General features: G+C 47.4%; 1 protein-coding gene across 1 annotated transcript; it reads right to left on the bottom strand.

The window, feature by feature from the left end:
* Positions 1–882: 882 nt before the first annotated feature.
* Positions 883–23,078, bottom strand: LOC131260709 (alpha-mannosidase 2). Its single transcript, XM_058262505.1, has 6 exons — positions 22,838–23,078; positions 10,124–10,436; positions 6,401–6,493; positions 5,951–6,145; positions 3,875–3,986; positions 883–3,809 (listed from the first exon to the last, which is right to left on the bottom strand). Exons 1-6 carry the CDS (start codon positions 23,026–23,028, stop codon positions 943–945), a joined length of 3,771 nt encoding a protein of 1,256 aa, XP_058118488.1. The 5' UTR covers positions 23,029–23,078; the 3' UTR covers positions 883–942.

The raw sequence follows: 23,078 nt of genomic DNA, 5'->3' as shown, positions 1-23,078 counted from the left end.
AGCGAAAGTGTGTTAGATTAAAATGATAACATGTACTCCTCCTGGGCGGAAAGTTACGGCTTGTTACATTTGCATAGCTTTCGACAGTTTCTGTTCTGATTTCTCATATCGTGTCGTTTTCGAACATGGAACTGAGGGGTTGGAAAATATGTTTTAAACTTTGCTTTTAAAAATTATGTTTAGGAGAACTAGTTTTACTTTTATTAAAATAGCGATTTAAACAGACATAGGGAGAGAGAGTGAGAAGGGGTGGAAAAGGGGAGAGCTAAGAGGACAAATGTAACAACTAGAGTATTTTTGAATGCAAGAGAGCTGCCATCCGTGGCTGTTCGTGAGCTATAGTTTCATATGAATCATCTAGTGTTAAGGCTGTGGTCTTTCGTAAAGATTAAATGTGTTATCCTGGGTGCAAATTCGCCAGCCGATCGGATTATCTTCACGATCGAAGAAAACCCCTTGACGTGTGAAATTACGTTTGTGTTACGTATTCTACATTTTTAAATGTAGTTTTCTTCTCTGTTTCATATTGGTATGTGGGGCAGTGCGTCCATTTCAGGTGAAAAGGACCAAATATGCTCGAGTTAGTGTGTGTGTGTGTGTGTGTGTGTGTGTGTGTGTGTGTGTGTGAGACTCTATTGGAACTTGCCTAAATACGTTGGTTTAAACATCCCTCCTCCCACCTTCATCTCCTCATCTATGTAGTGCTTATGTCTAACGTGATTCCGCAGTTTCGTGTGAACGAAAACGGTGTCTTCGGGTTTCCCTGTCTTATCCCCGCGAGGGGAGCCCGGGGAGGAGAGGCAGCGCACTGGCAATGTCGACCGGATGCACGTATTCTCGATGGGATCCTTTTGCATGTGTGTGTGGGTGTGTGTGTGTGTGTGGAATGCTTGGAATGAGTCGTGGTTGGATTTCTCTCTAGTTTCCGGTTTCTCGCTCTGTTCACTTCACAAACGTTAGATTGTACGTCTTAAGCTCCATCGGTTCGAGGAAGATGTCCGTGTACGAGCTAAGTCTCGCACCGGGATGTAGGCCGGTCAGCGAGGTCGCTTCGATCGATTCGATCCGTAACCGTCGGAATAGTTGCAGTTGCCTTCGTTCGTCCGACATGGGTTGACGGTCGATGGCGTTGGTATTGGGATCACCACCACCACCACCACCATCTCTTCCACCTCCACCACCATCCTGCGCAATTGCGCTCGCTGGACTGCTCGAGCTGGTCGTACCGTTGCCACAGAAGTGACCGATCATTTCGTCACCCCCTATCCGGCAGTTGTAACCCTGCCGCTGTAGGACGAGCAGTGCCGAGCCGGAGGGGAACAGTGGAAGGTTGCTTTCGGTGAGCGTGCGCAGATTTAGCATGTGCAGATCGCACGGGAACTGCACCCGCAGCAGTCGGACGGCCCGGTTTAGTTCGATCTGGTTACTCTCGTCGTATCGTTCTACGATGAACAGGTTCGCAGGATAGTTCAGCCCGTTCGAGAGGCTGTTCGCGAAGATACTTGGCAGCTGATACTCGTCCACTTTGTTGTTCTCAGCAGCAGCAGCAGCGGCAGCAGCTTCCGGTGATCCGGCGGCCTCCGGTTTCACCGTCACCGGATCGATCGTTTCCAGCGCCAACCAGAACCGATGTCGCGTCAGCCGGCTATCGATAACACCCTCCCCCATGCCCCGGTAGTCATCGTAGAGCGTTCGCCGATCGAGCATCACCTCCAGCTGGCCCGGTTCCAGACTGGCCGCTCCCTGGGCGTGCGTGGTCAGCAGCGTCAGCCGCATACGATCGTCCTGGATGAACGCGCCCGAGGTGATCGGGAAGTAGTTACCCTCCACCCCGATGGCCGACACTTTCACCCGCTTCTGGTACTGGAATCCGTTCAGGTCGGAGTAAAACTCCGGGTTTTCGCTCGCCCCATTCTCGATGTCGGTGACGAAGCGCATAAACAGTTCCGTTTCGCGGTTCTTCGGTGGTGCTTCGAAGTCTATGTCGTTCTCGATGTAGATCGCACTGTCGAGCACGCTGTTCGAGTTGTAGATGCGCACCGTGTGCGCTAGGAACGGACCGTAGATAGCGGTAACGTCACTGGCCAGCGGGCCCGACGTAATCAAGATCGTCAGATCGCCGTACTGCTCCAGCACATCCTTCTCCGAGTTGCGCTGCTCCGGGTCCGTCTTGAACAGGTACGCGCCGGAGTGGAACTGGGCGCTCTTGTACGCCGCAAACTTGATCGCACACTGTATCTGCTTGCCCATGTTCTTCTTGGTGACGGACTTGAGGAATCCGCTCTGCTCGTCGAACAGCAGGCGCATCTTGTAGTTCTCCAGCTGGATATCGCCCGGCTGCTTGTTGCGTACCTCGAACACCTTGTTCTTCTCATCCTGACACTCGTTGCAGTACAGCGTGGCCATCTTGCCCTGGTACCCGTCCTCGTCGTACGCGGCCGTAAACGTCGTCAGCGAGAGGGGCGCCAGCCGGGCGACAAACATCACCTCGTACTCCTTGTCCGAGGGGACGATCTTGCGCGACGTGTACGACGTTTCGGTAATGTTCCACACCGGGTTGATCTGGATGTCGACCGCTTTGCCGCCCGCATCGAGCACCTTGACCCGGGGCGTTAGCGTACGGATCGTGATCACCTCCAGGCGTTCCTGGGCGAGCGCGTTGTACACGATGAAATCGGTACTCCGACCCTCCGTCACGATGATGGGTGTTTTACGGGGCAGCTTACCGAAATTGTCCCGCTCGAGTTCCCCGATGAGGAAGCTGTGCGGTTGCTGCTCCGACGAGCGACGTTGCACGAGCAGCTCGATCGTTTTCTCCTGCAGTTTCACCGTATCCTGGATGCTCTCGAAGAGACGCAGCGCGTAGTCACGCATCACGTTCGCTTTCGACGTGCCCGTGATGGCGTCGTGGTGCTGGAATAGGCCAAGGTTGCGCCGCGCCAGGATCATCTTCTCGTAGTTTTTCTCGTAGATCTTGAACGCGTTCGAGTTGCCCGCCTGCCGCGCCCTGTTGAAGGCGATCGTGAACAGAATCTCCAGACTGCGCAGATTGTGCTCGAGCTCGCGGCTCAGGATCTTATAATACGGGCGTGTGGTAAAGTACCCACTCCAGTACGCCGGTCGGCCCTCGTTAAAGATGTCGGCGTACACGAAAAAGTCACCCTTGAGCGTGGGGAACCGATCGTACCGCTCCCGGATCGCATTAAAGTAGTCGACCGGCGTCCCGAAGCTGATCTCCGCGTTGTACCGCGACCGATGCTCGTTGATGTAGTCGATCAGCTTCTTGTAGTTCGTGTACTGCTGCTCCATCTCTTTCTCCTTGTTGTACCGGAAGTCATCGCCGACCGGGATGAGGGCGACGTTGTGCGGAAACAGCGAAGCCGTACGGGAGTACTGCTCCATCAGTAGGTCCGCCTTGGCTTCGATGTTTTCCGGCGTAATGAACTGCGCCTTGATCGAGTACTCCGTGTACTCGCCCGGGATCTTACGGAAATCGAAGTTCAAACAGATGAACGGATGCGGCCCGCACGAGTGCTTGATCGAGTAGATATCGAACGGCATGTTGTGGGTGAGCATCGTATGCGCTCGACTGCTCGCCGACGAGCTTTGCCAGTATGGCGACCAAAGGAAATCACCGTACCGATGGCGGGCGAACCACTGCTTCCAGGCGTAGTGAATCCGTTGGATGATCGTTCCCTTGAACCCGGAAGCGGCCAGAAGATACGGAACGGTACTGCCATGCCCGAACGGATCGATACTCCAGCCCGTCTTGGGGGTTACGTTAAGGTTCGATTTAACCCACTGGTGGCCTAGAATTGATTGAACACGCGTTGAATTCAAGCCCTTCTTACAGAACACCACCTTATATGCTTACCTTCAATAAGTTGATCAACCATCGCGTAAAGATGAGCATTGGCCTCGTCCGTCATAACCCAGCCACCGGTTGTGATCTCCAGTCGTCCGGATTGAACCAGTTTCTTCAATATCTGTCAAGTGAGAGAACAACATAGTTAATTCAAATAATTTGTCATATTAATAGACATGTCTGCACTAAGTTAAAAAGGCAAATATATTTATCAGTAATTTTTTAACAAATCCACGGATGTTGATAGTAGTAGCATTGGTCTTAACACCAAGTTGAAATAAATTTTTATATTCATTTACCCAACATTGATGCATCATACATTTTCTTATATGAGTACATTTTACTATGTATTCAGAATGTAATGAATTTTAGCTATGGTTTTTATACTTAAGTTTTCAAAAACAAACTTGAAAAACTTTTGACTGAAAATCAAATCCCCAAAGTTATGCTATTTTAAAACACGGTTCACGGGCAAAAGTGTGCATTGTTTTTCATGTCATTTTTTACTTAATCGATGATCACACTAACCAAAAGATTTAATGATTGGAGAGCGATTTCAAATGTATTGTGCGACCATAAAAAATCAAAATATTACATGGTAGCTATTGGAACTTCAAAAAAAAGATCCTCTTTTAACAGTAGAGAATAGATTTGAATTCGTTAAAAGCAGTAGAACAGAATAAAATGAGAAAGAGAAAAGTATGGAAAAGAGTAGTTTCCAATAGAAAATTATTATGTCGTCTCGGCTGAGGATTTGGAGGCCATAATAATCAGCAAGATTCGGATTGTAGGGACATTTCTTAACTTGTTGAACATGAGGAATTTTTAAAGTTATATATGCAACAACAAGCAAATAGTTGAAAAGGAAATGGTCGTTCACATAATATCATCATATAGTTGATGAATTTATAGAAATAAATAAAAATCGAATCTGAATTGCAATCCGATTGGAAATTATAAAACAAAAACGAGGGTTCAAACTATATTTTTTTAAAATTCTTCCCTTGTTATTTCTCTAAGTACTTATACTTAGCAAAACATATCTACTACATTCAGAATTTATTTCTATTGATGGAATTTTTTCGCTTTTGCATACGAATCACTATTTTATGGTTCGAGTTTTACTTCCCCAAATCTCGGTTTTACGGTCAAAAATAAACTTGCAAAACTTCCAACTGAAAACCAAATCCCCAAAGCTATATTGTTTTAAAACAGCATTGCCATTAATTATTTATCCAGTACCGAAAAAAAGATCAATGGCTTCGCTACGGATGAGGGAAAATATATCATCATCTTGGGAGTGAAAAGTTCCTCCATGCATTTACCCTGCGATAACCGTGCGAGAGACGGCGATGCTCAAAAATGCAATAATGCAACGTGCTGGTCGGTTGCATAAAATGTAGGTCGGAGGACCTACGTTCCGCTAACAAGATTATAAAGTCAGCCACAGCCGATGCGGGGAGAGAGAGAGCGATAAAAGCCATCCAGAAAAACGGCACATCGACGTGAGTAAAATATTAATTCCTGATAAAACTTTCCTTCAATTATTGGGCTATTTTATTACGCCCCGTCAGTGCCGAGCACTTCCCGTGGCGGAGCCCTCCATGGGAACGAACAGTTCGTCTCTGTTTCGGAGACTCTGTGGTGGTCTGTAAGTCCACGGTTTCACGTCCTCGAATGTGGTCAATGCAGCGAGCACGCTGGAATGGCCACGCCGGGGTGTGAATCATAAAATTTTTGCCATTTCCGTGCAGCATTCCGTCGAGCATTCTCCTCGCAGCGTGCACCGCGAGCTGGCGTTGGTTCGGTTGGCGCAATTGTGTGGCTTGTGTGTTGCATATCGGTTGGCGTAGGTCAAGTTGGTTCTAGTACGCCGTGGGAAAGTTGGTCGTGGAATGCCAAACGGAACAAGCGAAACCACGACAGCGCAGTGGCGATGGTGATGCAGTGGATGTTGATGATGAGGATGACGCTTCACCCCGGTGGGGGGTCGTGAAGTTCTCGTCTTTCGAACACAGGAACACAAAAATGGCACCCACCCCAAACCGAGGGGGGGTCACCACACCGCGGTGTTAATTCACTTACCCGTTGCTTGGTCGGGTGCGCCTGGTCCCACCAGAGCTGCAGGAAGCTGATCTCGCTCCAGATGAACGACATGTTGCCGTACTCGGGCATTTTCGTGACGGCGAGGTTGAGAATCTGGCGCGAATCCGACTGGAAATAGTTGACGAAAGTTTTCAGCCACCCCGGATCGTTGTGGGAATGCGGCACGACGACAATCTGTGACAGCCGGAACGAGGTGCAAAGAAAAAGAAAAGAAAACAAACCCCCGAAACAGGTGGGTTTTTAAAGTTTGCCTTGGATTATGTATCGCGCCGACCGACCGACCGGTGCAATGAATAAATGGGGTAAATTTTATCGCCTTCCGCGACGTCGTTTTTTTCGGTCGGTTTTATTTTATATGGCATGCATGCAAAGCAGCATAATAAACTATGCATAAATTATCGCCACTTTGATTGCCGCCGAATGTTGTACCTTCAGTGGGGGCCGCTTGGGATCCTTCTGTAGCTTTTCGTAGCGTGACTCGAAGTCCTTGTCCCAGTATTCCTTTGTTTTCATCCATTCGGGCTGCCGGAAAAAGAAAAGCGAAGAGGGAAAATGGGAATTAGAACACTAGGTTGCGATGAATGTTTTAAATTCTAATGGGTTGTTTTATCATTTAAAGAGAATTTAACAATTTACAACTGCTTCCGAAACGGACCTATAAGATAATTAACAACAGTGTGTTCAAATGAGAGAAAAAACAAGTGGAAACCGTAGAGGGCTTTTCATTCCACAGTGGCACTAATCATGTAACGATAAAAGACACCCCCTCCAACTGGGACGCGGGAACCCTTGATTTACCGGTGTAATAACACTTAAACTGTGCTTAATTAGCGAGTAATCGAAAATCGCGCACACAGCGTCAATTTGGAGCTGAACCTCACCAAGGGGCTTCAGCGCTATTTAGAAACCATTGCGAGCCATTAGACATCGGAACCGGCAAACCGGAGTGCGTACGTGCGCGGATCGTAAAACATTCATTCGGCACTCTCGAACACTCGAGTTCCGTGTGTCGAGCCAAGCAGTCAGCTGGGCGCTCGCATAAGTTCCGATGGTAATTGTCCTCCCTTGCCCGGGGGTGGGTTTTTGACGGGGAGTAGTGGGTGGGAAATTAAAAACGAGCAATTACACACGACGAACCTTTGACAGAGTCCGAGTCAGTGTGTTTCGTGTTGTCGATGGCAAAGTGAGTGAGGTCAGGTTCAGGTCCGTCATTCTGCAATCAGTCAGAGGTTGGGAGAGGGTGGGGGAGTGAAACGTGATGATGAAGTTTGTGGCCAAATGTTCACCCAGTGCTGATTTATGTTGAACTCACAGTAGATAAATAACAACGCATTGAGCGCATTATATTCATTTCAAAATGGTAATTTGTGCCGAGGCGCTTAGCGGGTAAAAGTAGTAATAATCGACATTGTTACATTAAATGCCGAAACTGGATGCTCCATTACGACTAAATGGATGTGCCGTAAATACAAGCGTTCGCACGTAATTGTACAAAACGGGTTTCAATTTCACATGCATCGTTGTGTTTGGCGTAATGGCGTCCGCGCAGTTAATCATGGAAAATGGTGCCATTCGAATCAATAGATCAAGCTAATTAAATCCATTTTATTCTGGGTCTCATGTTTCAAATGTTTTATTTAAGGAAATAGGAGAATAAATTTACAAAACATATATTTAATTATAAATAAAGCAAAAAGCGTACAAGATATCATAACATTAATCATTAGAAGGTGTTAACAATCATTTCAAACAACCTTTTGCAAATGAAATTCTAAACAGCAATTAAAGTTCGGACTGTCAGCAACATTACAAGTGGCTTTTAGTGCTCCCCTTTGCCCAAAGCTAGGGCAGGCTTGGAAACAGGACTCCGGCAATTCCATCCCGAAGCCAGTCGGTGCTTGCGGAAACTAACCGAGCTTTCATTGTTGGTTTTACGGAATTATTCAAACGACCTTTTTTCGCAACGGCCAACCACCGGGGAGTGCATCGCTCGTCGGCGAACCGGTGATCTATTCACTCACCGTCGTCCGCCCGGGTGTCCTTTAAGTGCTCCGAGTCCGAGCCGACGCTGACTTACGCCTGGAGGGCCGGTCCAAAGTCAGTCAAACCGCAAAACCCATCGGCGATGGTCGGCGCACAGAATGGGCCCACCGTGCGAACCCGAAAAGGGCTACAACAACGCCGGTTTGGACGGTTGTATGGTTTAAACTTGCACCGCCACATTCGCCACAGAGCAAATTGTGTTTCCCCTCGCCCAGACCCCGTCTCCATGCCGCCGTAGTCTCCTTGTGTCCCGAGGGAGGGCTCTTTCGTTGCGTCCCATTGGCAGACGGAATTCCGGCGGGGGCGAGCATCCCCCCCCTGGGGGGTGGAGGCGAGTCAACCGAGAACCGACTGACTTCTCCCAACCGCCCTCGGGGACTGCTCTTTTGCCGTTCGGATGGTTCCACCGTGGAAACGGCGTTTGTGTAACTGCCACAACGATGCGGTCATCACATTTCAACGAAAGAATAAAAGACTCCCGATCCTAACGGAACTGGCCGCTGGGTGACGCTGGGGGTGGCAGGCCGGACGCAATTTTCCTCTGTTTGAGTTTGGCCTCGCAACGGCCTCGGATGCCCTCGGATTGTTTCCCTAGTGGGCTCAGCAGCTCATCAGGATCGCCTATCAGGGGGTTTCGGCATCGAACGGAATATTTACCCTTAGATAGTGCTGCTTATCGTGAGCTTCTACCTTTCGGAGATACCTCCATAATCATGAATGGTTAAACTGAAATCGAAAACCATGAAAAAAAACAAACGCTTTACTAACATTAGTTTTTATTCTTTTTACTGAAATACCTTTTTGTATGCCAAACTTTAGTATAGTTTTCACTTGTAGAAAATAAAAGCTCGGTTCAAAAAATATTTTCTTTAAAATGTTATTCTTTTGGGTTGGTTTTGATGAGTGCTTCCTGTACAACTTTGCTGGACAAGAGTTTGAAAAAAGTTTGCGAAAATCGTGGCTTGAACTGAAAAATGTTCATCGATTTTTTCAAGTTTTATACCGAAAAGTGAAACTTTCTTAAACATTTATGTGAGTAAAAATTACAACAAAACTTAGGAATATTATGAAAATACCCAGAATAAAGCTATGATCTAGACTTTGCACACGTTTTGTAATTTATATTTAGAATTAAAAACTGACGATTATTGATAACAAATTGGTCATTTGACGCAACCAAACAAAGATAATCAAACTAGCAATGATCAACTTTGTGTAACTTGATAAACGTATTTTCAACGGTGGTTTCTCGTTTACTCTTCTACTTATGATCATTTTTAAAGGATAAACATATACCCAAAGAAACAAGGAAAACATGAAAAACGGGTTTCTCCATGTAATCGGTTTCATTTCAAGCTGCGCACCAAATGCATCGTACTATTTCTTATTCGACCTTATCGCCTTCATCAAATCTCATCCGATGTTGATGGAAATCGTTTTCAACACTCTCACTTATCGTCAAGGGTAGGATACGGGGGTGGGGGAGGGGTGCGAGAAATAGGTAACACCAAGCTTCGATTGCTTTTCCCTCGAGCTTCCCCGCTAGCGAGATCGGAACCCTGTGAATGATCCTTATGATGATTTCCCCCCGGCGAGTTTTTCCCTCTTCCCAGCGAGCGTTGATAACGATAAGGCACAAGTTCCTGTGGAAATTGTAGCAATATTTTATGCGCATATATGAATATTCTTCCCTCTCCCAAATGCTTATCTCGGACGGGTCCCTCAAGCTTTCGTCCCTTCGCCGGGCTGGCATTTGCATATCGTGTCCTCGTGTGGTGTAGAGCTAAAGTAATAACACACACACACACTCACTTATATATCGCACACGGGGGTGTGAACGTTGAAGAAATGGGCACAGAGAAAAGGGAGGGTGTGTGGGTGTGTGATTGGCAAACGAATTTGCCATTCCTCTGCCCGCTTCGGGGCGGATGAGCAGACTAATAAGAAATCGAAGTGATTAAAGGACAATTTGCATCTCCATTCATCGCTCCTCCGTGGAAGTTCATCGGAAGCTTCCCTCCCGTAGGGCACCGACGGTGTAACGAACTGGAATGAACCCCACCACCTTAAACCTCCCCTCCCGCCGGCGACGGAATGAAGTGAACTTACCTGGAAATCAAATTTTCCATACTCATCAACGGTGCTGATGTCGGTGGCCGCTTCCTGCAGTGCGCTGCACTCGTCCCACCGGCTGCCGAAGCGAGGCAGTGGCCCTCCACCTCCACCGTCGTCCCCACCCGGCCCGTCCTCGAACTCGTCCGTGTCGACAGCGCGTCCGTTCTCACCGTCGGAGCCGGGAATGCGATGGTGCCGCTGGCCAGCCACACCACCGATCGAGCTGAGGCTGTTCCGCAGCCAACTGTGCCACGAGTGATTTGCATTCGGGCCCGTATGCTGCCCCACACCACCCGCTCCGTTGGACCTGTTGGGAAGGGGGAGAAGAAAACAAAAAAAAAACGAGGGAAATGAAACAACAGTTCGGAAGGTGCGGGATCGGAATAGATTGTCAACCGGCCAAATTTGACCTGTCAAAAGTTCGTCAGGCAGTAGGGCCATTTGTTTCGGTGGGTGTGGAGTGTTTGTTATTTCATTATTTGTGATGGTCATTTGTCTGGCTGGTCTGGTCTGGTGGCCATCGGAAAATCGGAGTGGAGCTAGAACCGTTGGGTGGCAAATTTTGAAATATTCAAATTTATTCCTACACATACGACGCCACCCCGGTGTCATTATGGGAACCGGAAGTGAGCGCGAAAGGGGGGAATTGGGGGGCGGTGGATTGGATAACCGAATCACCGAGCAAGTAACGTCAATGATTTGCATATTATTGGCATCCCGGAAGTGGCAGAAGTACGAGCTCTTCGTTCTTGTGACGTTCCGAGAAAAACTATTCATTGGTCTCGTCTGAATTGTATGGCCCGGACAAAACCCAATCCCCCCTCCCCGGCCAGCGGTCATTGTAGTAGTTGATGCGGTTCACTCTTGTGCGCTTTCGATTCCGATTGTCCGGCGTCACAAAAGCGGGTGGAGAACCCTACACAGTTCAGTTGTTTCCGGCTGCTCAAATCATCTCCGGGCCCCTGGCTTGCCGATGGGGACTTTCATTTCGAGTGCGGCACTTGGACGCCGGTAATTCCGGAGACCGTTTGGGGTACGATACAGTGCATTTGCCAACACACGGTTCGTTCCCTTCCGAAGCAGCTGGCTTCGGTTTTCACAAAATTGTACCTTCTCTTATCGCAAGTATGTGTGTAATATGTCGAATAAATTAAGGATTCATTGTGCAAATGGGCATGTCGAAAGGTCGAACAGTAATGATCGGCACCGAACCCGGAGTGACTTCTTCTCCGGCCGTGCGGGGTTCCGGCAAAAGGGGATTGAGGTTCTATTTTAAGCCGACACAGACGGGCAACCTTCGATTTTCCAACGGTCCTTATTAATCATGCAACTGATCTTACCACCTTTCTCCGAGTTACTTTAACGTACCGACGACGGCGAAGACGACAGAATGTACGTCCGGCTCGTTTGGCTCTAGGTTTTATTTCGTACTCAAGTTTTGGGGACTTTTCTTCTTTTGTGTCGGTTTCCTACTTGCTTCGGTGAACACACAGCTGAAAGTGTCGTAACTTTCACACGGATTCATTTCCTTCTGCCGGTCCAGGTTCCATCCCGGCATGTCGGTGCGTTATCCGGCGCACTATCAAAAAAAAAAAGCCCCGGTGTGTCCGCCATTGTGTGGCGTAACTTCTTTCCCACCCCTCAAAAGGGCGGAAAGAGGAAGAGTGGCGATGGACAAACTTTCGTTGACCATCCGCTTACGCTGAGGAAAAGGGTAACGGCGTCGAGTGAAAGGGGGTGGGCGAAAATAAACAAACGAACCTTTTCCTTTTCCCACTCCACCCAGTTGGACAGTAATTTTTGATGACATTCCATAAAATTTCATAAACTTTGGCCCCTTCTACAACCACCCACCCCCACCAATCCCGCCCTTCCTAATCCTTGTTCCGGCGTGATGACTTTTGGCAAACTTTCCTCGCCTGCTTGGTGTGCTTGTTTTTCCCTTCTCTTTTTATGTCCATCAGCTCGGTGGACTTTGGGGACAGCTTCTCGTTATGATTGACTGAAAAGTGTTAGTATGGCACGCTTTTGGGCGGGCTTATTAGGATTTCCTAACGATCCCGGGGACGAGAATGGAACCTAGCGCCATTAAAGCGAGTTGATGTCCATTCCTATTACGGACCAAAACTAGGTGGATTTAATTACAAAGTGCGTGCGGCTACAAATAAGAATGACACGAGGATTTAGCAAGAAAGAGGAGAAAGAGGAGAAACAGTTTCCCTATCAAACTTGAGGACAATTTCTAACAATGAAAATTGGATGCTTCAAAGCCATAAAAGGAGATCGCCCTCGATTCGGAATGAAGGGAGCGAATCTCCGGTGCGAGATAGTGACCAAAGCGACCCGGCGATGGAAAATCTAACCCCCCCCTTCTCTTCCCCCCCAACCACCCGGCAACACCATCTGTCATTTGTCCAGCGAGCTGGGCGGAGAAGGTTGGATAAAGAAGAAAAAAAGTAAACCTTCAAAAAAAGTGGAAAAAGAATCCTTCACAAACACACACGCACAGCGCACACGTTTCCGTTGACAAACAATCCTGCCGGGCAAAAATGCTGCAAAGGGCCATGTTTTTCATTTTATCCGCTCCATTTTATCGACTGCTTTCTTTATTCGAAATTTTATTATGAGCGTTTAATGATGCGAAAATATATGGATGCTCACATCGTCGTCGTCCCGCAAACGGTCCTGGAAACCTCGTCTGTGATCGTTTGTTTTCTTCCGACCGACATTGTTACCCGTGCGCTTCTTCCCGGCGGCTTGCGGTCGCTTACCCGGAATGCAGAGAGAGAGAGAGAACGAGAGCTTTGGGGACAATTTTTGTCGCGGCATTTATTTTTATTTTTGCGACTCCCGCGAAAGCTATGCTGGCGCGAATTTTATTACCGTTCTAGTGCACCGAAGTGATACGTTTTCCAGCGGCACGATTTCCAGTTCTATCGATACTGGATACTTTCTTTTAACTGTCCCTTGTTTTTCTGTCATCCCATTTTCATCAGCGAAACTTCGAACGCCGAGAAATGTTGGAATTTATATTCTTCTGGTTTTCCCAAGTAAAAATGAGCACGAATGTTGCAATGTCAAAGCAAACATCCTGTAACGCGGGGCGGCTTAAAGGGCCGGATCGGTCGGGGGTTCCCGATGAAAGGAAATGGTTCGGAACCGGTCCGACGCACACAGCGTGTGACGTACGTCGAGCGTGGTCCATTGGTGGAACATAAAACAGACCACTTACTGACTCGCGCAACCCCTACGCTGCCACGCTCGTTTCCGCCGGTGGAGTTTCCTTTCGGGCAACGCTAGGACGAGCCGGGACCCAAACTTTGCGCGATGTTGCCCGGTTTTATTTATTGTTGAATGATTTTTCCGCCCGAACGGGAATTGGTGAATTGTGAATTTTCAATATCTTGTGGGAAAAATAAAATACCAAAAAAGCTTCCGAACAGCACCGAAGAGCGTGTGGTTGGGGGTGGGCGAGGGTGGTGGAGGAAGCGCAGTTCCGAACACGAAACGACCCAATCGAGAGTCACAAACAATCGTTTAGGGTTGGTCGGGGTGTTGGGGGAGTAGGTGTGTGTGTGTATAGATGTGGGTATGTTTGTATGTGAAACGTATTTTACTATATTCCACCAGCCCCCCCTCCGTTTTCCGCACGGCATCGTCCAGCGAAGCGAACGACGGAAATTGTATTGGAAATATTCCCCCGTTTCACCAGACACCAGGCGCCTCCATCGGTCGCCCTCGTCCATTACTAGCGAGCGCGAGGAAATGCAACCGACCGAATCGCGGGAAACTGACGTCTGATATGAGCGGTAGACACTTGCCACCCTCCCATCTCTCCTCCTCTCCCTCCTCCACCTCGTACTCGATGACGGTGACGGTGCGATTATGCTGGCGTCAAATAAAACGGTTTCGGAACCTTTATGACCATCGCGCGTTGTCAATCGGTGACAATTTGCCACCTCCCCGCAGAGAAAAGGGGTGGGGAATGGGAGACGAGCCATGGAGTTGGCTGATCCGCGTGTGCACGTGACAGACGGACGGACGGTGAGTGATGGCAATAAAATGTTGAATTGTCGACACGGATTGTTGCAAGCGTCTTCCGACGAGGTGAAATCTCCCAGGACAGCTTAGGGTGAACTCCTTTGAGAATGGAATGCATATATCACAACACGCGCAAATGGCGACGGACTGGAATGCTGGTGCTTTTGGTACGTTTACTTTGTCGAGATGGTGACAATTTACATTTCCATCCATTCAGTTCAATCTTTTCTACACTGGTGATACTTTACATGTTTATCTATTTCTTGTACATGCAATAATTGTTAAGAAGTTGGTAGTATAAATCGCGTTCAACTATGAGTTTAAGTTTTCACATGAATTGTTTATTGAATAAAATGTTTTGTTAATTCAGTTTTGTTAGTTTTGCTTCTTACTATATGTTGGCAAATATTAATCTTTAACACGTTGATTGCCTTGGATCTCATTTTTGATAACGAGCTGTCATTAGTTTTAAAAAGTTGTTGTCCCATAAATAAATGAAAAAGTGACATAAAAATTATGGTAATATTAAAAATTAATTCTTTGGCAAGCTAAGTCTTTGCAAAGCCTTTAATACCGTCTGTTTTATACATTATATAAACAAATTTAGTCAAAAAAAGAGTGTACTAAAAAGTGTACTAAAAACGTTCGGCTGTTAAAACACGTTGACTGTTAAAACAACTTTAACAAAGATTAAAATAAAAGGTATATGATTTTAGCATCGATTTGACTCAGAGAACTTAAAAAAAAAGTCTTAAAATCATAAAAACTACATAAAGCTTTTTTTACATTTTCTAAATAAAAGTTTCCCATGTACAATCCATCCGCATACAGTTCCAGCACAGTTCTGTACAATAATTGACCCTAATTCTGCTGAAGTCAAATGAAAGGAACAAAACCTAACGTCCGACTGGCTGGGGAGTCGCAAATCTGACTCCGGACTCCACAGCTTGATGTCATTAAAACGGATACAACATTAGTCGGTGCGATCGCTCTGCTGGTCGCAAATGTGTGGCGGACACAAAGCCGGACCCCGATTGGCCCACAACGGCGATGCGGCCGTAATCAAATAGACCACGATATAAACAGTGGTACGATACGACGAGATACTGCTCGTCGCGGACCGTATTCGGGAAGATGGACGGTGCACTGAGGAGGGGGAAGGGACTGCACTGTGTGTCCTGCGAGATCAACCGGCGGCATCTAATCCAATTGCTTTCTAACAAACTTCCCACCGTGAAGGAGAGTCGACGTGAAATCTGCTCCCTATCGCAGCGATGGTCGGAAGAGACCGGGTCCTTTCTTTTCGTTTCTCGGTTATCGGTATCGTGAGTCAAACCCCGACGGTGTTGCTTGTCGGTGGATGTGTTTGCCTTTCCGTCCATTAGTGTCCGGTCAAGGTGATGCCGGAGGACGGGGTGGGTAGCGAGCATCGTGGCCCATAAAATGTCTCACCGGACCAGGACCACACCCGATGGAGTTGCGATGGCTCGGAGTCTACGGAAAAAGGAAGCGGTGGTTCACGAATAATTTGAGTTCTGATGCGAGCGAGAATGATGTGCGATTTGTTCCCCCTTTTTTTCTTGCACTCACTGTCGTTTAGGATTCTCCAAACGTACGGGAAGAGAAACGCCTGTCACGTAGCAGGAACCGGACGCTGCGACGATGTCCATTTTCTTCATGAAAATCCCAAGTGATCACCACAATTGTTTCTGCCAGCCGTACGGACGACCGGAAGCCACCGGGAGCTGATTGCGACCCGCTTGGAAATGGCGTCACAGATGGACGGGTGATGATGATGATGATGATGATGATACGACAATGTTTGGTGCGAATGGCGCGTCCGGTTGAAATCCCGATAGTCAATTGATGGCCGATGGATTTCCGGCGCGCGCGACGAGGAAAGAAGCGAACCGGTGCAGCTGTTCCGGACCTTTACGAGCGACACAAGGGTAGGGGGAGAGGCCTAGCGGGGGAGACAAAGTGGCAGAACCGGTGCTAAGCTCGTCAACGATCAAACCGATGTGGCCGGGCAAAAGGTTACTCGGGGCACACCGATGTTCGAACACGGATCGTTCCGTTCCATCCGTTGTGAGGTGGACTGATGTTCGCTTTTAAAAATGTCCGCCCGGAAAATGTCACATGCGGACCTGCGATGTCAACGTGGGAAAGTGTGGGTTCACCATACGTCCCCGGCACGTGTCGTGTATGTGTGTGTGTCTGTAACCCAATTTGTTCGACAATGCGGATTCTGGCTGGTTCCATCTCGGTTTTCTTCTCCGTCGATGCTTTTCCGAGTGGCGTTACCACCACTGCGCAACCGGTTCGATATCGGGGTTCTGACAAAGTATGCCGATGACAGACTCTCGGTACGAGCATTGGATGCATGAGAAGTCCCGCGTATTCTGCCTCTCGGCTGAAGCGCATCGTGATAGACACGTGATCATCTAATATGTCTCCGCACTTTTTATACCCACATTTCCATGCCATTTTCTTCATGCCGGAAAAAGCACTACCCTCCCCAATGGCGTTTCTGATCGGAGTGGCATTTTCGGGGAGAGAGATAAAAAAATGGATTTCAATTGAGTTTGTCACCGGCACAAACGTGGGGTAGAAATGTGTTTTTCTACGAAGACGCACCCGAACTCGTTGACAAGGGCGGCGGAGGCTAAGAAACGTGGCAAAAGGAAAGCTACAAAGAAGAGCTAAATTTACGATCCGCTGCAATCGGAAAGGATGCTTTGGAGGATGACACCGTTTGAGTTGGGACTAAGCTGAGTGTTTTTGGTAAACGAGGTGATTTCATGAGTATCCGATGAAGCCTCGAAGTTTATTAAAGTTTAACCATTGCGAAGGGGAATTTTATTCTACAACAGAAAGGAAGAAAAAATATAAGGAATGGAAAAACTTTAACACGTTGAGTACCAAGTCACTCAAAAGTGGGTGACAGCAGCAGCTAAAAAGTTTGTGACCCATAAATAAATGAAAATGCAACATAAAAACTATAGTAATATCAATAAGAAGTTATTTGGGAGTCTAAATCTTTGCTTGGTCTTCGAAAACCATTGTTTTAACAAATGTAACAAACAAAATTTATTAAAAAAGGTTGTACTAAAAAAGTGTGCTAAAACGCTTGGTACTCAACGTGTTAAGAATTCTTGCACAACCATCTAACCTCGATTAAATTCTAAACTGTGTTCTGTAATAGAATTGATTTATGTTAAATATCAAATGATATTGAAATTTTTGGATTTTGCAATTTGAAAAATGGTTCTCGCTATAAATCTTTTTGGCAAAACCTTCAACTGAACTGAAGGAAGGACGTAAAGTTTTTCCTCCCCGGCCAAACCTATTGCAAAACCACATAGGAACCGTGTCCGTCGACCAAGAAGGAAACTCGACGTGTTCTGCGGCTTTTGGGAAAACATTATGCAGTTGCCGGTCCGCTTCCGACAGAGACATACGATCCGGTTGACAGACGACAAACCGAACTTATCGGTATACATGAACCTGAGCAGGATTAGACCGTTCGTCTCTCGGGAAAGGGATGTGCTCGGTTCCGGGCTCGTTGCGTTCACGTCGTCCTTGGTATGGCAGAGTTGAAAAAAACATAGGATTATCGAGCGGCGGACGAAGTGAATCTGCATAATCAGAAGCCAACGCACTTCCGGCGAGGCTGCAAGTTCGCATCTACTTTCGATCCGTAATTACATTACCACATCGCACCACTCCCCCGACGAAACAGGGTAGACTTTCGCAAAACCAATCTTTGGATGACTTTTCTTCTGTTGCGGCCGGCTTTCGTTTGGTTGCGTTTTCGTCAAATCGCTAACCAAAGCGTAAACGGTACACGGTTCAGTGGAGCAAATGCCGGCCGGGGAAAATTAAACCGCAACCGGTTTGGTGCGGTGTTGCTGTGTTTATGCACCGTTTGACCCCGCATCGAGGGGGCGTCTTTTGTTCACATCAAAGCCAGTCCGGGACAGGGGGTGGTTTCCAAAGAAAACTATGGCAAAGCGCCCCGAAAGCCGTCCGCCTTTGTCCACCGTTCGTGCCGATGCCCTCGGCTCGGTTTTTGGCTTTGGGAATCACTTTGTCTGTCTGTCAGCGGCAAAGTTTTCTAAAACAAACACTTGGCAGCGAGCGGGAGAGCAAAATAAACGCAACCCGCCGGGTTTTGCCTCGCCGAGGCTTCGGCACGATAGCGATCAGGTTTTCTTTTCGTCCTTTTCGCCAAACCGACCTTCCGGCACGCGGCAAGAAGGGTAATACCGGGTCTCCAAACAGTCAGTTGGTGGCTTGACTTGATTCCAAATCTCTGAGGCAAAACGGGTGCACCTAATTCGAGCCGGATGACGCTTTGGTGTTCGGCGAGTGGAAAAGTAATTAAAATTGTGTGACCCAGCGCAGATTGTCATCTAGCGTCAAATAAGGTTGAGTTCAAAGAAACGAACAAGCGCGTGCCCATTGCTTATCGCATAGGCTTTCTTAACACTCGGAAGACTTTTGGACATTAACCGCTAAGAGGTCACAGGTCTGCGGTATGGTTCTCGGGGGGTAATCATGCGGTTCAAAGTTAATTTAAACAGTACAACTGTTTATTTCCACAACAAAACACCACTCTTTACAGCCTAACCGGCGAGCAATAACAATCATAGATCAATTTGCCTCCGCTTGCGTCGGTAGAGTCTTTGGGAAAACTTTATCCTACCCTAAGGGAGCCTTCCGTTCCGTTTCCGTATTCCCCTTTTAGCCCTTCCAGCCATTTGTTGCCCGTAATTGCCTATCAAACAATTTATTTATTTTGACTTTCAAGGCCTTCGCCCGTTCTCGAGTGCCATTCGCAAGATGGTAAGTGGATTTCTCAATTGTGTTACGGTTTTTCCTTTTTCAGTTTTTTTTTCACCGCAAACTCATGGCCACTCCGGGAGGAGGACGGTGGAAAACGGTGAACTTTCATCATCAAACAGAGGGGGCCAAACCCGGAACGAATCGAATCGCGTCCCGTGGCGGAAAGTTTTCCCCAACCTCGAGGTGGAAAGCAATCGAATGGCAGCCATCCGAAGCGGCAGAATGGTTCGTTTCCAGTGCAACTTTGTAAGATTCTGCCAAAGGGAAAGCACACCGGCAACCGCACACAACACAGGAGCCCTTCCGAGGGCAGAAAGGGAAAATTGTTCCGTTTTTCCCGGCCCTCTTCCGATGGCACTCGTTCCAGGAAGCTCGTTGGTCCCCCTGGAGGGCCTTGGGACTCTCTTCAAACCGACAGGAAAACACCCTTTGTAAGCACACAAGTACGCAAGCAGTGTAACTCCTTCTCCGACGAGGACATTGTCGTCGTCGTCGCGAAGAAAATGATTACTTCGAACACATCTCGCTTCGGTGGTATGCGTTTGACCAAGAAGTTTGTAGTTCGGTTCGGTTGTTTCTTTTCTTTTTTCCGGCATTGTGAAGCACTCGCACGTCCCGCACGTCCCGCACGTACCGGTCGTAAGGACAGTGCTGCTAACGGTTGTACCCAAGTTGGTCCAAGATTTTCCACAACTTCACCCGGCACAAGATTGTTGTAATTGTCGCATGGACAGCTGATGGGGGACGGAGAGTAAAATAAGTGGAGCTCTGGGTATTTTTAGCCTCAGGCTAAATGCATTTCTAATTGCTTGATATTAGTCCCGCTGGAGGCTAGTTATACACTTGAAGTTAGATGTTTTAAAAACTTTTATTATTTAACGTTTATGTAACAATGATATGCGAAGTGAAGAAGAAGTTTAACTCTATTTTAAATCCACTTTAACACGTTGACTGCCATATCACCCAAAAGTGCGTGATAGTTCTGAAAATTTCTAAAAAGTTTTTTATCCATAAATAAATGAAAATGCAACATAAAAATTATAAAAATATTTTATGTCAATTCTTTGTGAAACTAAGTTTTTGTTTCGCCTTCAAAAAACGTTGATTTAATAAATGTTTTAAGCAAATTTTATTAAAAAAGATTGATCTAAGAAAGTGAGCTAAAATCGCTTGGCAGTCAACGTGTTAATATAATAATCTAAACTCACAAAGAATTAACACTTCGACTACCACGCTTGTTTTAGAACATTTTTTAGATAATATAAAAAGGATCGAAGGACGCATCCTTCGGCCTCTTTTCAAGACGGTATATCGGAAAAGCTAGACAATATCGGAAAAGCTTTGGCACGACGATATGTAAAAATAAAGTTTTAACACGTTGAGTACCACGTCACGCAAAAGTGGATGACAGCAGCAATTAGTTCTACAACATGTTTGACCCATAAATATATGAAAATGCATCATAAAAACTATAGTAATATTAAAAATAAGTTACTTGGGAAGCTAAGTTTTTGTTTGGTCTTCGAAAACCATCGGTTTGACAAATATTATAAACAATTTTTAATTAAAACGATTGTGCTAAAAATTAAGCTAAAACGCTTGCTACTCAACCTGTTAAAGATCATCCATCTTTAACAAATGGTTTTCGAAAACTGCAACCAATGGTTTTCAACGAAGAACAACCATTTTTACAGATCTTTTTGGCAGGGATGAGTCTTAAAGTTATCCAACATGCCAAGACAGGAACCGGATGGTCCAAATAGGTATATCCAGCTGGAAGCGTAAGCAATAGTCGCCCAAATCGATTAGCCTAGCAGGGCTCCAGTGCCCAGCACGACTTATGCTGGTGAGAACTTTCCAACATCACCCCACGTGCCAGCGTCATAGAATATGTGTTATCGACGCCGTGTTCCATAGACACTCGGTGCTTAATGTACGTACCCGTACCGGCACATTTTACTACACTTGCCCCCGTGGGTATAAAAGGCGGGCGATGGGTGTAGAGAAGGGCTTAAACGCAAGAAATGGGGTGGTGTGAGTGTCGGCGAGCGGATGCTTACACTAGCCAGACCAGTTTTCGAATGTATTGGAGCGTGCAGGAGGAATATTTATGCTCACTTATATCTCGTTTTATGTGATTTTTTTATTGCTCTTAGATAAAGGCATGCTGCTTTTGGAACAGTACCACACTCCACCCCTTCCGCCACCAGCGTCACCTGTCCGAATGGCGACCTCTACATATTACTTCTAAGTAGCATCGGAATGGGGGGTAATGGGCGGGGTGTGTGCACTCCCCGATTGAGGAGGAGGAATACTGCCTCCAAGCATATTTGGCCGGAAGTGAGCGCGCGGGAGTGCCCGGGAGGAACGCTAGGATAATGTATGGTTCCGCCAACGATCTGGGCATCCGGAGAACCCACCTCCGCACATCGTCCATCAACACCCCTCCTCCCTCCCCCCTTCGTTCGTGTGTCTTTTTCGAATGCTGCCTTTCGATCGATTCCACGCTGAAATATAATGTCCCGCGTTCCGCTCCCGGGAATGAAGTTGTACGGCAAGGGGGGCCGAAAATATGACACCAGCTATTGCCCATTAGGCGATACGAGTCGCTTCCGCTGTGGCCGGCGGGCGGAAAGAAATCTCCCCTTCCTCCCTCTCTCTGGACAAGCATCCCTAATGTGCGTTGGCGCTACTTCTCCTCTAGGTTGTCTCCGCAGTTCGCCAGTTAATGGCCCAAAGCCCGACGGCACCAGTGGCAACGGGAAGAATTATGGTTAAAGTTCTCTCTCTGCGCGTGTGTGTATGTCGGTGATGTATAGGGTTGACTTTTTCGTCGCCATGTGACACAACTGAGAGCTGTGATGCTTCATTTCGGTTGTTTTCCCTCCCTCCAGATCCTTCGGCCAGAGCGTGTCGTGATAACAAACAATTTAAGGAAGCTCCACAACGTCGTGTGACAAGGTGGATAATTTCGGTGGCTGGAGATAAAGAAACTTTTCTCGAACGAGCTGCTTCACGAGCCGTATTCTGTGGAAGACATTGTGGGCGAATGCTTAATATATGTTCAATACAATTGGCTCTTCTAATGACCGCAGGGAAAGACAAACACGGTGACAGACTTTTCCTAATGGAGTCGGGAGTGTCAATTTCGAACGACAGGGATCAACCAGACACTTCAAGTCGGATCCGTTCTGTTGGAGGGACGATATAACAGCACTGAAATTTGACAAATTCTACCTCACTGGGGTAGCAAATAAAACGTCCCTCGGCGACTCTCCCACCCCGCCACTTGGGAAGGTTGAAATCAATTCCAAAGGGTCACATAACTTTGACTTAAGCCCGAAACCGCCATAATCCTAATGGTAAATCCAATCCGAAATTGGTTCCCGCACACGACGCGGGCCTGCGGTTTGTCATGTGTCTCGTGTGTCGGGCAAACCCGGTTCAGGGAAATTCATATTTAGAGAGCAGCACTAAACATCCAGCCCCATCAACTCATCCCCGGGGGTTGAGTGATCCAATAAAACATAAAACTTTGACTGCGAGACGGCGATGAATCGATCGATGGAGCAGAGGCGGAGGCAGTCTCGGGAAAGAATTGGAATGGTGGAAAATATATGTATTTCATGTTTTACTAGAAAGGCTCCGGGAGCCCGCGGAATCGATCGGCATAAATGGGAAACGACGATGAACACGATGACCCGATGCTTGGAGCCGGAGACACAATCTAATGGAGTATGGGTATCTCCTGCACGGTGGATCGTAAAGTTTCGCCGTACGTCCGTCCGTACTTTCCGGATTGCCGCTTGTTAAACTTACCGCTTCTGGTGCGCCGCTAGTGCCATCTCCTTGCCGTGCAGACCGCCCATTCCCGTCGCAACGGACGGGCCCGATCCGGCCGGCGACGGTTGGCCCATGGAGATGTAGTACAGGCAGAGCAGGATCGTCACGAACGCCGACAGGAGTCCGATGCATCGTGCCGAACCGCGTCGGAACAGCTTCACCGTCATGACGTGTGTGTGTGTCTGTGTGTGTGTGCACGCGGGAAAGCGTTGGTCGA

Source organism: Anopheles coustani, chromosome 3 (genome assembly GCF_943734705.1).
Source record: "Anopheles coustani chromosome 3, idAnoCousDA_361_x.2, whole genome shotgun sequence".
In the NCBI taxonomy this organism is placed as follows: Eukaryota; Metazoa; Arthropoda; class Insecta; order Diptera; family Culicidae; genus Anopheles; species Anopheles coustani.
The sequence above is the reverse complement of the archived record's forward strand: the minus strand, read 5'-3'. Positions and strand labels throughout refer to the sequence as shown.